Source organism: Squalius cephalus (assembly GCF_949319135.1).
Source record: "Squalius cephalus genome assembly, chromosome: 23".
Classification (NCBI taxonomy): Eukaryota; Metazoa; Chordata; class Actinopteri; order Cypriniformes; family Leuciscidae; genus Squalius; species Squalius cephalus.
The window spans coordinates 12,747,730-12,759,755 of record NC_137144.1 but is presented as its reverse complement, the minus strand read 5'-3'; the positions used below and the strand labels follow the sequence as shown (position 1 = coordinate 12,759,755).

The following is a 12,026-nucleotide window of genomic DNA, read 5'->3' as shown; positions in this document are numbered from 1 at the left end:
TCGACCTGCATTTTATAGGGTCCATCATGCAGTGAGTTGTTGCCCTGCTTCATGTTCTTCACCAATCTACACCAATCAACCGTATGAAATGTAAGATGAACTTTGTATGCCATTCGAAGGTGGGCACCCCCTGGGGCGGGTGCGTTAATTATTATAATTGCATTATTTTTCCATAATTAACTAATTACTAAAGTCCCCCTGTGGTGAAAATCAAGGTTTTAATGTTGTTATATGTCTATGTCTACGGGCAGTGAACCAAAGACAGACTCAAATACGTGGTTTGAAAATCGCTGGTGTTTCTGACGTCACAAACTACCTTTTAACAAATCAGATCAACGTGTGATCGTCAACGAGTGGATCTCTGAGCTGGTGTGAGTGAGTGGAGGCAGGGCTAATTTGCATATTCATAGAACCACGTATACTAAATGAGGCAGGGGTGTAGAGTTACATTCAAGGCACTTTAAGGCATGACGGAAAATGTTTCAAGGAAAAAAGTCATTTTGGTGATCAAAGATGAGTTTTAAGGGATAAAATGATTGACAACAGGGGGACTTTAAATTAACATCCCTAATATATATATTAAATACTGTTTATAATATTATGTTTTATATTCAGTATGTTCAATATAATATATTTCTATTGAATACATACCTATATATAAAATATACAACACAAGTCTTGACTTAAATTCATGAGCACTTGTGTGCCAGCCACTAGACTAGCCCATGACTCTGAAAAACTGTGATATTTTAGCATGAATAACTCAACGTTCAGCTGTGTTTCTTCTTGATCTGGCGTCAAAGGTTGAGGATAAATAAAATTCCTATGTGTCAAACACAACGGGCCTAGAGCGGCGATATATCACATTAAACCAGAACAGATGACAACCAATAAAGGATAATATAGAGTCCAAGAGGCAATCCAAGTATCCTGCAGCCACACTGATCCATTGCTGTTGATAATCGCTGTATTTTCAATTTAACTCCAGAGTCTTTCAAATAGCGAAATATGACTAAATACGAGGACAGACGGAGGCTCTGGACCCGCTTCCGCTGAAAAACTACGTTGTGACCTCTGCACGGTTCAGCCAACCATCTTAGTTTTAATTAAAAATCTTTCATAACGGCAAGAATTATGGAAGTGCCGACTGGAAAATAGTTGGCGGTTGTGTGAATGAAATACTGCACACCAAAATGAGCAAAGACATAAATAAGGAGCACCGGAGCGTCCATCGCAAGACTATCCAAACAAGTCCTGTGGCCAGGTTTCCTTAAAATGCAGCAACTGTGAATGAATTATCAAAATTGCACATTTTGACATATATTGCTTATAAACTCCTAGAGAAGAAAAAATAAGTAGTGTGTTCTTTTCCAATAAGAGCCAAGGACACGGTAATGAACTCTAGGACAAATTTACAGTTCAGACACCCTGAAGTTTCCAATTTTGTTAATTCCGCTGACTGTTACAGATCGTGGCGTATAAATCACAGGTAAACGGTTTCCTTTTGTGCGTAAACCAAACGAACGCTGTTTAAAAACTAGTTCCGTGTGAACAGTTAATTCAATTAAATACATCAAGCTCTACAATTCGGACAGACCTCATTAAGTCAGCCGCACCTGACGCGAGTCGCACGCTTGCGAGACGTGGCGCGGTGGCTTGACTGTGTGTTTATCACACTGTCAGGCAGAGAAATAGGTGGCCGCGGCCAAGGCTAATGATTTAGAGGCAGCACTGGGGGTTTAAATATTACTCGCTGAGAAAAAGGTTTGAATGAAGGAGGTCCAGGGGCCAAAGGTGCGACATATAGCACCAACAGTTGTCAGCCGTACAAAGAAGCCCAGTGTGAAAGCCAATCTCATATTGCGGTGAGAGATCCCGCATTTAACGAGCCGCGTTCAGGGGAGAGGCACTCAGTCAAGCCCGGAGACAAGGCAGGGTGATCTCACCCCGCGCCATATACACAAACACTATTAGTGTTGATTCGCTCGGAGCCTTTTATGGTCCCACAAACCAAGAAAAATATGGGAAAGTTGGTGTTGATCCTCTCAACCTTTACAGATATGATAAATGATGTGCAAAATCATAAAATGAAACGTCTTCCCTAAAAATGAAGTTGAATGTGTGTGCGTGCTGTTTGTGTGTCTGTGAGAAACATAAGCAAGAGTGACATCTTTCACATGAAGTAAATACATTTTCAAGTAATGTTTTAAACTGTTAATAAATATAATGATTCATATTTGTATGTAAGATTAGAATTAAGTGGTATATTTTGTTTTTATTTAACAAATGTGTAATAATTGTATATATAATTTACATTTTTTTTTTAAAAAAAAGACATTTTGGGGGAAGAATTGTAATAACGACAAATAAACCAATTCAATCCAGAATTACTGTTATTAGTGCTGTCAATCGATTAAAACAAATAATTAGTAGCAGATTTTGTCTGGAATTAATTGTGATTAATCGCACCTAACATTAAAGGTTTTAATATATTTTCTATATTGTAATAATTTCACATTTAATCTCCAAAATAACATAGAAACAACAAAGACAGTAGCCTATATTTTAAATATTTGTTTAATGGCATCTTTTATGAAAGGAGGGATACCAATACTACTACTATATATATATAATATATAATAATCAATGTATATATATTTAAAATAGTAAAAAAAAAAATCCTAAATTTGGCATTTTATAATAACTTTTTTTTTTTAATTATATATTTAATCAAATGTAATTTATGCATTTAATATGCATCAAACTTACAGACTCTCTGCAGTTTCACTATGAACTCCTATGGGTTGAACCCTGGTTTCTTCAGTGTTTTTAGTGGGGTAAACTCACCACCTCCTCGTCCGACAGCTCCCGCCCTTGAATGCTGCTGCTGTCCCGCACTGCCTGCTGGTGCCCCTTACCCTTAATGTGACTGAACAGGTGGACCTCAGAGGAGATCTGCAACACAAACGCACAGGCCGGAGATCACAAGAGGCAATACGCCAAAAATAAAGCCATGGGCCTGAAACATACCACACAATACATTTCGGCATCATTCATGGACTGACAGTTCTCAGGTGTCAAGACATATGTTCCAACCCTTTAAAGCTAAATATGATCCCTTGATCCTGACAGACATCTGCAGAGCTGACAGACACATCTCATAAGAACTAGAAAATCTGACGAATAACTAATAATAAAAGAGCTTTGACTCCTTTTCGAATGTATCAGCGCCCCAAGCACTGTTTTTACCAGCTCGAATATCACCTCTTGAGTTTGTAGAGCAGCTCACCTGTCCTGAAAACTCAAGAGGTCATGTGAAAAGCATAGAAGAATCCTACTCCATTGAATGTCTCTATTATTCATGTAATGGTTCTGTTCGCCGTGAGAAACCGGGGTGGTTAAGCTAAGTGCTAAACGATCTGAGCTGGTAAGCAAAAGGTTGACGGTTCAAACCCGATCTTTAACTACCACCATCAAAACATCTCTTTTTTGTGTTCCACACAAGAAATAAATAGGGTTTGAACTACATGCGGTTGAGTAAATGACACAATTTTCATTATTGAGTGAATAACCGAAAAGGTTGCAAACCCCAGAAAAGGTGATCACTTTTGTGCATTTGATCGACAGTTAAAGGAATAGTTCACCAAAATACATTTCACTGACTTTCCTATTGTGGAACAAAACATACGATATTTTGAAGAATGTTTTAGTTTTTTCCATATTATGAACCCATTATTGACTAACGTAAGCCAAAAATGACAAAGGTTGTTTGAAATTGATCTACAAGAGCTGAATGGAAAGTTTTTTTTTGTTTGTTTTTTTAACCTTTTTTGTGTTCCGTAGATAGAAGATAAACATCGTACAGGTTTGCAATGATATGAGATTGAGTAAATGATCCGATAATCTAAAAGGTTGTGGGTTCAAACCTCAAAATAGAAACTATCATTATTGTGCCCAAGATTAAAACAATTAAATAGTTCAAAAATCATTTACTCGCCTTCATATTGTTCAAACAGATTTACAACTTCCTTCTGTGGAACAATAAATAATTTTATTTTAGATGGTTTTGTCCTTATGTAAGTCAATGGGGTCCTAAACTTTCAAATAGCAAAATAAACATAAAAGTAGATTGGAATTAATCTACACAAGCTGAATGGGAAGATTTTTCAACTTTTTATTTGTTTCCACTGAAGGTTTGCAATGATATGAGGTTGAGCAGACAATTTTATTTTGAGGTGAACTTTTCCAATAACGTAAAAGGTTGTGGGTTCACACCTCAAAAAAAAAAAAGAAACTATCACATGATTAAAACAATTAAAGGAATAGTTCACCCAAAAATAATTTACTCGCCATCATATTGTTCAAACACATTTACAACTTCCTTCTGTGGAACAAAAAATACATATTTTTTTTGATGGTTTTGCCCATATTATTATAGTCAATGGGGTCCAAAACTTTCAAACTGCAAAAATTACATAAAGATAAGGAGAAATGAATCTATATGAACTGAATGGTAAAAAATTTAAATCTTTTTTTGTGTTCCATACAGAAAGAAACTCACACAGGCAGGAAACCGACATGACGCCGAGTAAATGATGGCCTTTTCCTGCTTTAAGGGGACTGAACCTGAAAGTGGCTTTGCATTAAAGTGACCTAAATGAAAAATTCGCAGCAGAATTAAACTTAAAAGTAGGAAAGTTTTTCCTATGGCAGGTGAGGACAACAGTATCTGGATGCTTGTGTTGTTTGTCTCCTTTGAGTACTGGAGTTGAGCCCACACAGGACAGTCTGTGTATAATGTCATTAGCTAGAGTGCTTCCTGCTGACCTAAAGATGATCTCTGGTGTCAGAGCCTGGCCAAGGTCATCTGACATTTTTAACAAGATTTCATTCTCCCCAGCGCTTAATCTGATGTCAGTTTGAAGCTCCAAGGTGTCTGGCCCCAGTTGCAGTAAAAGCTGGGCACGTCAGAGATAAATGCGGCCACTCAAAGATTTGTTGCCTGTCGCTTGAAAAGCATAATCACGCCCAGCTATTAATCTCCGCCTAGAGTTCATGTTTAATGAATGCAGTTAAATTCTCATTTACATGCATTCTCTATGAAAATCCTCTGAATCACCTTGTAGTCTGTGGTTTTATGTACTCTGCCTAGCAAAGCAGCAAAGACAGATAGCCCATCGTTGTCTGGAGCGTCCCAAATGTTCCTGGGACAGTATTCCTAGTCGCCCCCACTTCAACGGTCTTAAACATATTAACACCAATCAAAGTGATCAGAGAGAAACTCATAATGCAGTACCTACCACAACGTTACAGAGTGAGCACTGCTTCTTCCGCTCATAAGGGGTGAGTTTGGGAGCGTAGTCCGTGTTGGCGTGTCTTCCGCTGCTCAGCTCGGCGGCCTTCTCTTTCCTCTGCTCGATCTGCTCCATGTGTCTCCGGCTGCTCTCGTCATGCTGAAAACACGTTCCACATGCGAGCAGTATTGTACGAGGTTTTCGGAAAAGGGGATATACACTGAAAATGGTGTCAGATATGGGATTATGATCAATTACCTTCATCTGGATTTTCTTCTGTAGTTCCTCCATGGCCTCCTGCTGAGCAGCACTGAGAGCAGCCAAACGCTCCTCACGGTCCCTGTAGTGTGTATATTAAATGAGACCCTATTATGCAATTTTTTTTTAATATATTTTCAATTTTCTTTATTGTGCAATGTTGTGGTTTAAGCATGAAAAAGGTCTGCAAAGTTACAAAGTCACCCCAAAGGGAGATCTCTATATCAGTGCGCACTGTTTCTGAACTCCCTGAAACGCATTGATTGTAGTCTTGAGTTTTCATCCAGGAACAAACATGTCACAATATTCCTCTTTTAAAAAACTCCCACCCAAGACACATGCAAAATAAAGGGGCAAGGCCTGGTGAGTTGTGTTAGAAACTCACTGTTATGATACAGGCCGTGATATTTCCCAAACACGCTCAAAGCGGTTGACCAATCACAACACACTGATCCAGCCGACCAATCAGAGCACACACGCATTTTCAGAAGGAGGGGCTTCATAGAGACAGGAACTAAACAGAGCGTTACTGACAGACTGAGAAGAGAGGTGCTGCAACAATGTAAAATTTGGGGAAACTAATGTGTGTGTTTTTTTTTTTAACATTTAAGTATGAAAACCTATTCTAATAGACCCTAAAAGCAAAATCAGAAAAAAAGGCATAAAATGGCCTCTTTAAAAAGCTAAAGAAAACGAAACATTCAAAAAGACATGACATCAATCCCATATAGATCTCAAAGCATTCAAACTTAAATTATTATAATTAATAAAATTGTTTATGCATTATTTAGTTACAATTTCCTCTTATAGTTTAGATTGTGATTCTGATGCAAGAACCAACATACACTAAGACATTTTTAAGGATTCTTTGATGAATAGAAAGTTTTAAAAAACAGCATTTATTGGATCTTTTGTAAAAAATGTTTTAATTTACGGTCACTTTTAATAAATTGAATGTGCCTTTGCTGAATAGAATTATTAATTTGAACTGTAGTGTATATTTTGGTTAAGAGTTACACATTAAAACATTCCCTAAACCAGGCAGTTCCTCAAAGCCTATTCTTCTGGGTCTTTAGCATTGGCCTTGTGTCTTGCTGAATCAGTATTTTGGTGTGTTTGGCAGGACATGATGCGGACCTGGCTCTCTCTCGTGCTGCGTCTTCCCTCGCCCTCTCTTTCTCCTGCCTCTGCTGCTCGATTCTAGCCTCTTGTTCCCGTCTCTTCATCCGAAGCTCCTCCACACGTGCCTGTCGCTCCGCCTCCAAAACCCGCTTACGCTCCTGAAAAAGAGCACACAGTTACACATTTAAAGCACGCAAACAAAAAAGGGGAACACAGAGACTAGTTCCATACCTGAACGGCTTCATCCCTGGCTTGTTTTTCTTCCTGCCTCCGCTGGCGTTCCTCCTGCAGCTCATTGAGCCGTTGTTCGTATTCGTTTAGTTTAGCCAGAACATCGTGCCTCTTGTTCTGGGCTTCCAGAGTGTTGATGAACGCGATCTCATTCACCTACACAAATCACCAACATAAAACAAAATATGCTAAGCACAGAGATTTCTTATTGAACTACATTAAAATTTTAAAGTAAAAAAAAAAAAAAAAAAAAATTCATCGGAATTGTACCAAACTTGGTAAAGGTTTTGGCACTTGCAATGTGAAAAAAAACAAAAAAACATCAGGGACAGGATTCGTCAAAAATGACGGCATTGGAAATGAATGGGAGACGAATTTCATCTAGTAAAACTTTTGGTAGTGCGGCCAAACAAAATCTTACTGAAAGCTCATTTTTTGAGATGTCAGGCTCAAATTTTGAACACGACTTGTTTAGATTTATGGCTTTGATTTTCTCACAGTTTGAGAGTAAAACATGTTTTTAAAAATATATATTTCATATAAAAATTGAAAATATTTTTTTACACATTTTTCATAACAATAAACATAAAATTCTGTAACTTTAAGTTTAAGTTTGAACTTTTTTCACTTGAGCAATAATCTGCCAAGTGTCGTCTTTGAAAAGAGATCAAACTTAAGTCTGTGCTCTAAAGCATTCAAGATTTATGACAGTTTGGAAATTTAATTTTCAGGTCTATGCTAAAAAGGTTAATACATGGATTATAAATATAGTGTAAATATAATTTACTACCATAAAATCCCCTAAAAGTACAAAAAAATTAAATAAAAAACATTATCGAAATATAATTTTTTTTTTTTTTTTTTTTTTTTTTTTTAAATGTATTCGGTCATTTTTGACCGACACGGGAAGAGCACCAGAGGGTTAAACATTTTCTGAGGAAAATCTCCAAGTTTGTGCAATCGCAATAGTGATATCACTTCGGTTTGATCAGTTTTAGCCTCTTAGGAACTGCTGACCTTCGCCTCTTCTTCCTGTGCTTTCTTCACGATGGCCTGCAGTTGAAGCTCTCGTTTGAATTCAGCATGAAGCAGTTTCTCCTCCATCATCTTTCTCCTCTGATCCAACAGCTCCTCTTTCCACTTCCTCACCTCCTTCTCCTGAGACGCACGAAAAGATCAAATCCGGCCAAAGTGATGTCGAAGTCAAACTTGTCAGGAGTGTGAATGACACATGTTAGTGGTCCACTTCAAGTGCAGATATATAAACATGCGATATTGTCTTAGATCTCACTCCTCATGCAAGAATGGAGCAGAACAAAAACAAACATATTCTTACCAACATCAGTTTTATGAGTCTGACCAGGAGTGAATCACCCTGAACGACTAAAATGGCTGTTAAGTGATTCTTTCAACATCTATGCGAATATGATTTTCCCCTGTGGCCGAGGCAGGCTAGGAGAGGCTAAATGAGCTGTGTCTACAGGTGTTAAAGGGAAAAACATACTCTTTCCATGAGTTTCTGCAGCTTGTTGGTCTTCTCCTCTCTCAGTTTGGCTCGGAGCTGCTGGGCTTTAAGTTGCTTCTCCTCATGCTTCTTCTTCGACTCCGCAATGGTTCTGACAACAAACAAGGCAAACTCATTTTGATGTCGCCAATCCATTTTCACATGATATTCAGATTAATTAACCACAACTAGAAATCACAAATATCCATTTACTAAACAATGCCCTCAAATGAATATAAATAAATGATGTTTTCAAAGACATTACACTAGATGGCAGATGAAAGCATTACAAATGACATTACAAAAAGGTGATAAAAGATTTAAATTGAATGCCTGGTGTGTAAATGGGCATGATCGATTTTTTAAAATATAATCGACTAAATTGACTGATTAAATTGAGAGCCATAAGAATAACATTTTTACATTTGTGATTGAGCACAATGCTATCAGCATCACTAAATATTGCAAAGTGTAGGATCACAATTGAATAGAAACCCATTTCAGACACAAAAAAAGTGAAAAATTCTCAAAATTCTGACTTAATTTGTAGCAAGTTTTGAGTTTACACATCGCACAAATCTGATTTTTTCCCCTTTGCGACTGTGAATTCATGTCCCAGTTCTGAATTTTTTCTTAGAAATGCATGTTTAGAGTAAAAAAAAAAGTAAAAACTGCGAAACGTAAATTTACAATTGTTAAAAACTCACAATTTACAATTGTTTGGAAGGATTGTACAATTTTGAATTTGAGTTCAAATCTAACAATTCTGTTTTTTACAGTTTATTGGTGTTTTTGTTTTGCAACTATTGGCACCTAATAGAATTGCAGTCTTTTTGTTTGAGTTAACATAACAACACTGTGACAAAGGTGTGAGTTTGGGAACAGAACTACAGTTTTCCTGAACAACAGAAGATGGAATGAGCATTTGAAAATTGTTTTAAACACAATTTCTGCAATTCTGTCTAGTGATGGAAATTGCATACGTCACTTAAAGCTGCAGTCTGTAACTTTTGGCGCTCTAGCGGTTAATAAACAGAACTGCAAGCGTCTCGCGGAAGAACTTTGTAGCCGGAGCTACTTCTCTCTGTTTATGTCTATGACGAGTCACGAAGGTACTGGGCTACTCCGCAGCGGTACGACCCATACCAGTCTAAAATAGTCCCAATATAAACACTATAGGTGGACCATAGTGATTCAGGATAAGACAAAAACACGGTTTGGAAAATGTACTCATGATGTACTCGCTTATTATATACATTTTTTACATTTTAAACACACCAAAAAAAAAGTTTTTTTAAAACTTTACATTTACATTACTAACATTTTTGTCATGTACTTTGGAATCAGTAACTGACTACAATTTGTAATTGTAATCTACCCAGCATTGATCCAATGAGAGTTAGCTGACATGAAACTGCAAAATTACTTATAGTCAATTCAACATCAAAATAAAGTGTTAGCAGATATTAAGCAGACAGCTGCTATCTGACATGTAGTTGCAAATTTACTTGTAGTTAGCAGAATGTCTAATGTGGACCATCTAAATAAAGTGGTACCTTATTCTATACCAAATGGGACAGTGTGACTGTGTTACCGTTTGCGTGAAGGAGAGGACAGCTTCTCATGCATGTGAATGCCATGGCCCGGTGGGCGGGCTGGCTCCTCCTCCACTATGTCGCCCCAGGAGGTGCTCTGACGCCAGGGCTCTCGAGCTGTCAGAAAAAGCAAAGTGATGCAATAACACATTTACAAGAAGTTTTAGACCGATATATATCATACCTGTCATTTTGAGGTTATCAGCATCCAGTTTCGCAAGAAAAGCAGTTTATGTTTATGTAATTTGATTAAATTACATGATATCCAGAGGAAAAATGCTTGTCAACAGTAAAAATGTTTTTTACAAAAAGATGACAGAAGTAGTAATTCAATTGTTATTATATGTCAAAAGTAATAAAGACATGCTATTTAGGAATGTTTTTCAGAAGTAACAACAATATACTTATAGAAAAAAAACGTATAGACTTACTGTACAACTTAGCAAATGCAGACGCTAATTACATAATTACCGTCATAATCAGCTAACATCTCGCTCCAGTCTAAGTTCAAGCCACAACTTCCACTCCCGATACTTGCCTTTAAGAGAGCAAAATAACAAAAAAAAAGATACTAAATCCAGAAAACATTAAAAAAGCTAAGAAAATGTATATCATTGTAATTACATTACTACTAGGGTTGTTGACTTACAGAGAAGTCGCTTTCATTGTCCGTCTCCAGTTCGTTGTTCTCCGCTTGGATCTCCCGTGTCAGCTGTTCCTCCTCAGCGATGGCACTCGCGATTGCCTCTTCGTTAGCTTTTTCCAGGCGGTCAGCCAGCTCTTCCTTCTTAGCCAAAACTTCAGCCATGGATTGAGGCTGACAACAGGCACAACAAACTCGCACTGAGCCATTGAAGTCACCACCCCAAACAGAGGCACGAAACGTGCAGTACAGCGCCAAGTTAGCCACATCAGGCTTTTGAGGACATGCCCAGGCAACTTCAATTAAGACACGGTGCAATCAATTTAACACTTTCTCTGAAATTAGGCTAGACTTGAATTTCTGTATTTCAAACATTTAATGCAATCAAATTTTAAATGTTTGGTGGAAGCCTGCATACCACAAAACTTTACAAAATGCAAAAGATGTTTTAAGAAACTAAACAGAGACCAAATGAAATGATAATACAGGCACACGCCATAAACACAATCAATCGCAAAAACCACACAAGGGGAAGCATAACGAAATCATGCAGCATACAGCCACAATAAAGATGAGGAGATGGGATAGTATTCTTATTTGGTATGATACAACATATTTAAAGGCATGTTGTTGATGTATGTGACATCGTGCCGTAAAGCAAGTTGTGATTCTTGCGAGATTTGGCGGGGCGCCACCTCTCACACCTGCATTGCTGGTTTTGCCAGCGGCATCCCCCCCCCCCCCCCCCCCCCGCTTTGCTATTGGGATGATTCACTCTACTACGAGTTCGTTTACCATCGAAATGATTTCGGAGCTGTTAAATTAAGGTACAAATCTTGCATAGTGTGCCTTTAAGCAATAAGGTATGAGAGGCCATGTTGTAATGTTACTATAGTCACGGCTTAAAGAGGTTTTTAACGCTTCACTGCGCTCTCCACATATGTAGTTCACTTGACAAAATGTGTTAATTTGGAATTGCTTGGCATTGCTACGGTCACATGCCTAGCACGTATTTTGTGTCACAAAAGAAGATATTTTGAAGAACACTGGGGTCTAAACAACATTGGACCCCATTGACTTTCATTGTGCAGACAAAAACAAACAAAAAAAAAAATCTTCTTTTGTGTTCTACAAAATACAGTTTAAAACGACATGAAGGTTTTCATTTTTCATTTTTAGGTGAACTATTCCTTTAAGATGACCAAATACCCTGTAAAGCCCACATTAGGTGGCTCTAGTGTTTTGAAACACAGTTACCTGTAGGCAGAGGGGTTTATGTTGATTTTAGGGTGGTAACAAAAGAGGGGTTTGTTGAGGGGCAATTTTTTGCAATACATTCCTTCCATGGGTGCACCTGTGAGTCTTCATGACTCGTGATG

The 12,026-nt window shown here is 37.7% G+C and overlaps 1 protein-coding gene across 4 annotated transcripts in view; it reads right to left on the bottom strand.

Annotated features, from left to right (window-relative positions):
- scaper (S-phase cyclin A-associated protein in the ER) overlaps positions 1 to 12,026 on the bottom strand; it is a 111,083-nt gene that overhangs the window by 75,170 nt on the left and 23,887 nt on the right. For all 4 annotated transcript variants that reach the window (XM_079858779.1, XM_079858781.1, XM_079858780.1 and 1 more), the window contains 10 exons: positions 10,654 to 10,821; positions 10,476 to 10,542; positions 10,004 to 10,121; positions 8,410 to 8,521; positions 7,923 to 8,063; positions 6,906 to 7,061; positions 6,690 to 6,832; positions 5,553 to 5,634; positions 5,301 to 5,453; positions 2,848 to 2,955 (listed from right to left, as the gene is read on the bottom strand). In XM_079858779.1, the coding sequence (XP_079714905.1) occupies positions 2,848 to 2,955; positions 5,301 to 5,453; positions 5,553 to 5,634; positions 6,690 to 6,832; positions 6,906 to 7,061; positions 7,923 to 8,063; positions 8,410 to 8,521; positions 10,004 to 10,121; positions 10,476 to 10,542; positions 10,654 to 10,821 (1,248 nt within the window). The remainder of the gene's footprint in view (positions 1 to 2,847; positions 2,956 to 5,300; positions 5,454 to 5,552; positions 5,635 to 6,689; positions 6,833 to 6,905; positions 7,062 to 7,922; positions 8,064 to 8,409; positions 8,522 to 10,003; positions 10,122 to 10,475; positions 10,543 to 10,653; positions 10,822 to 12,026) is intronic.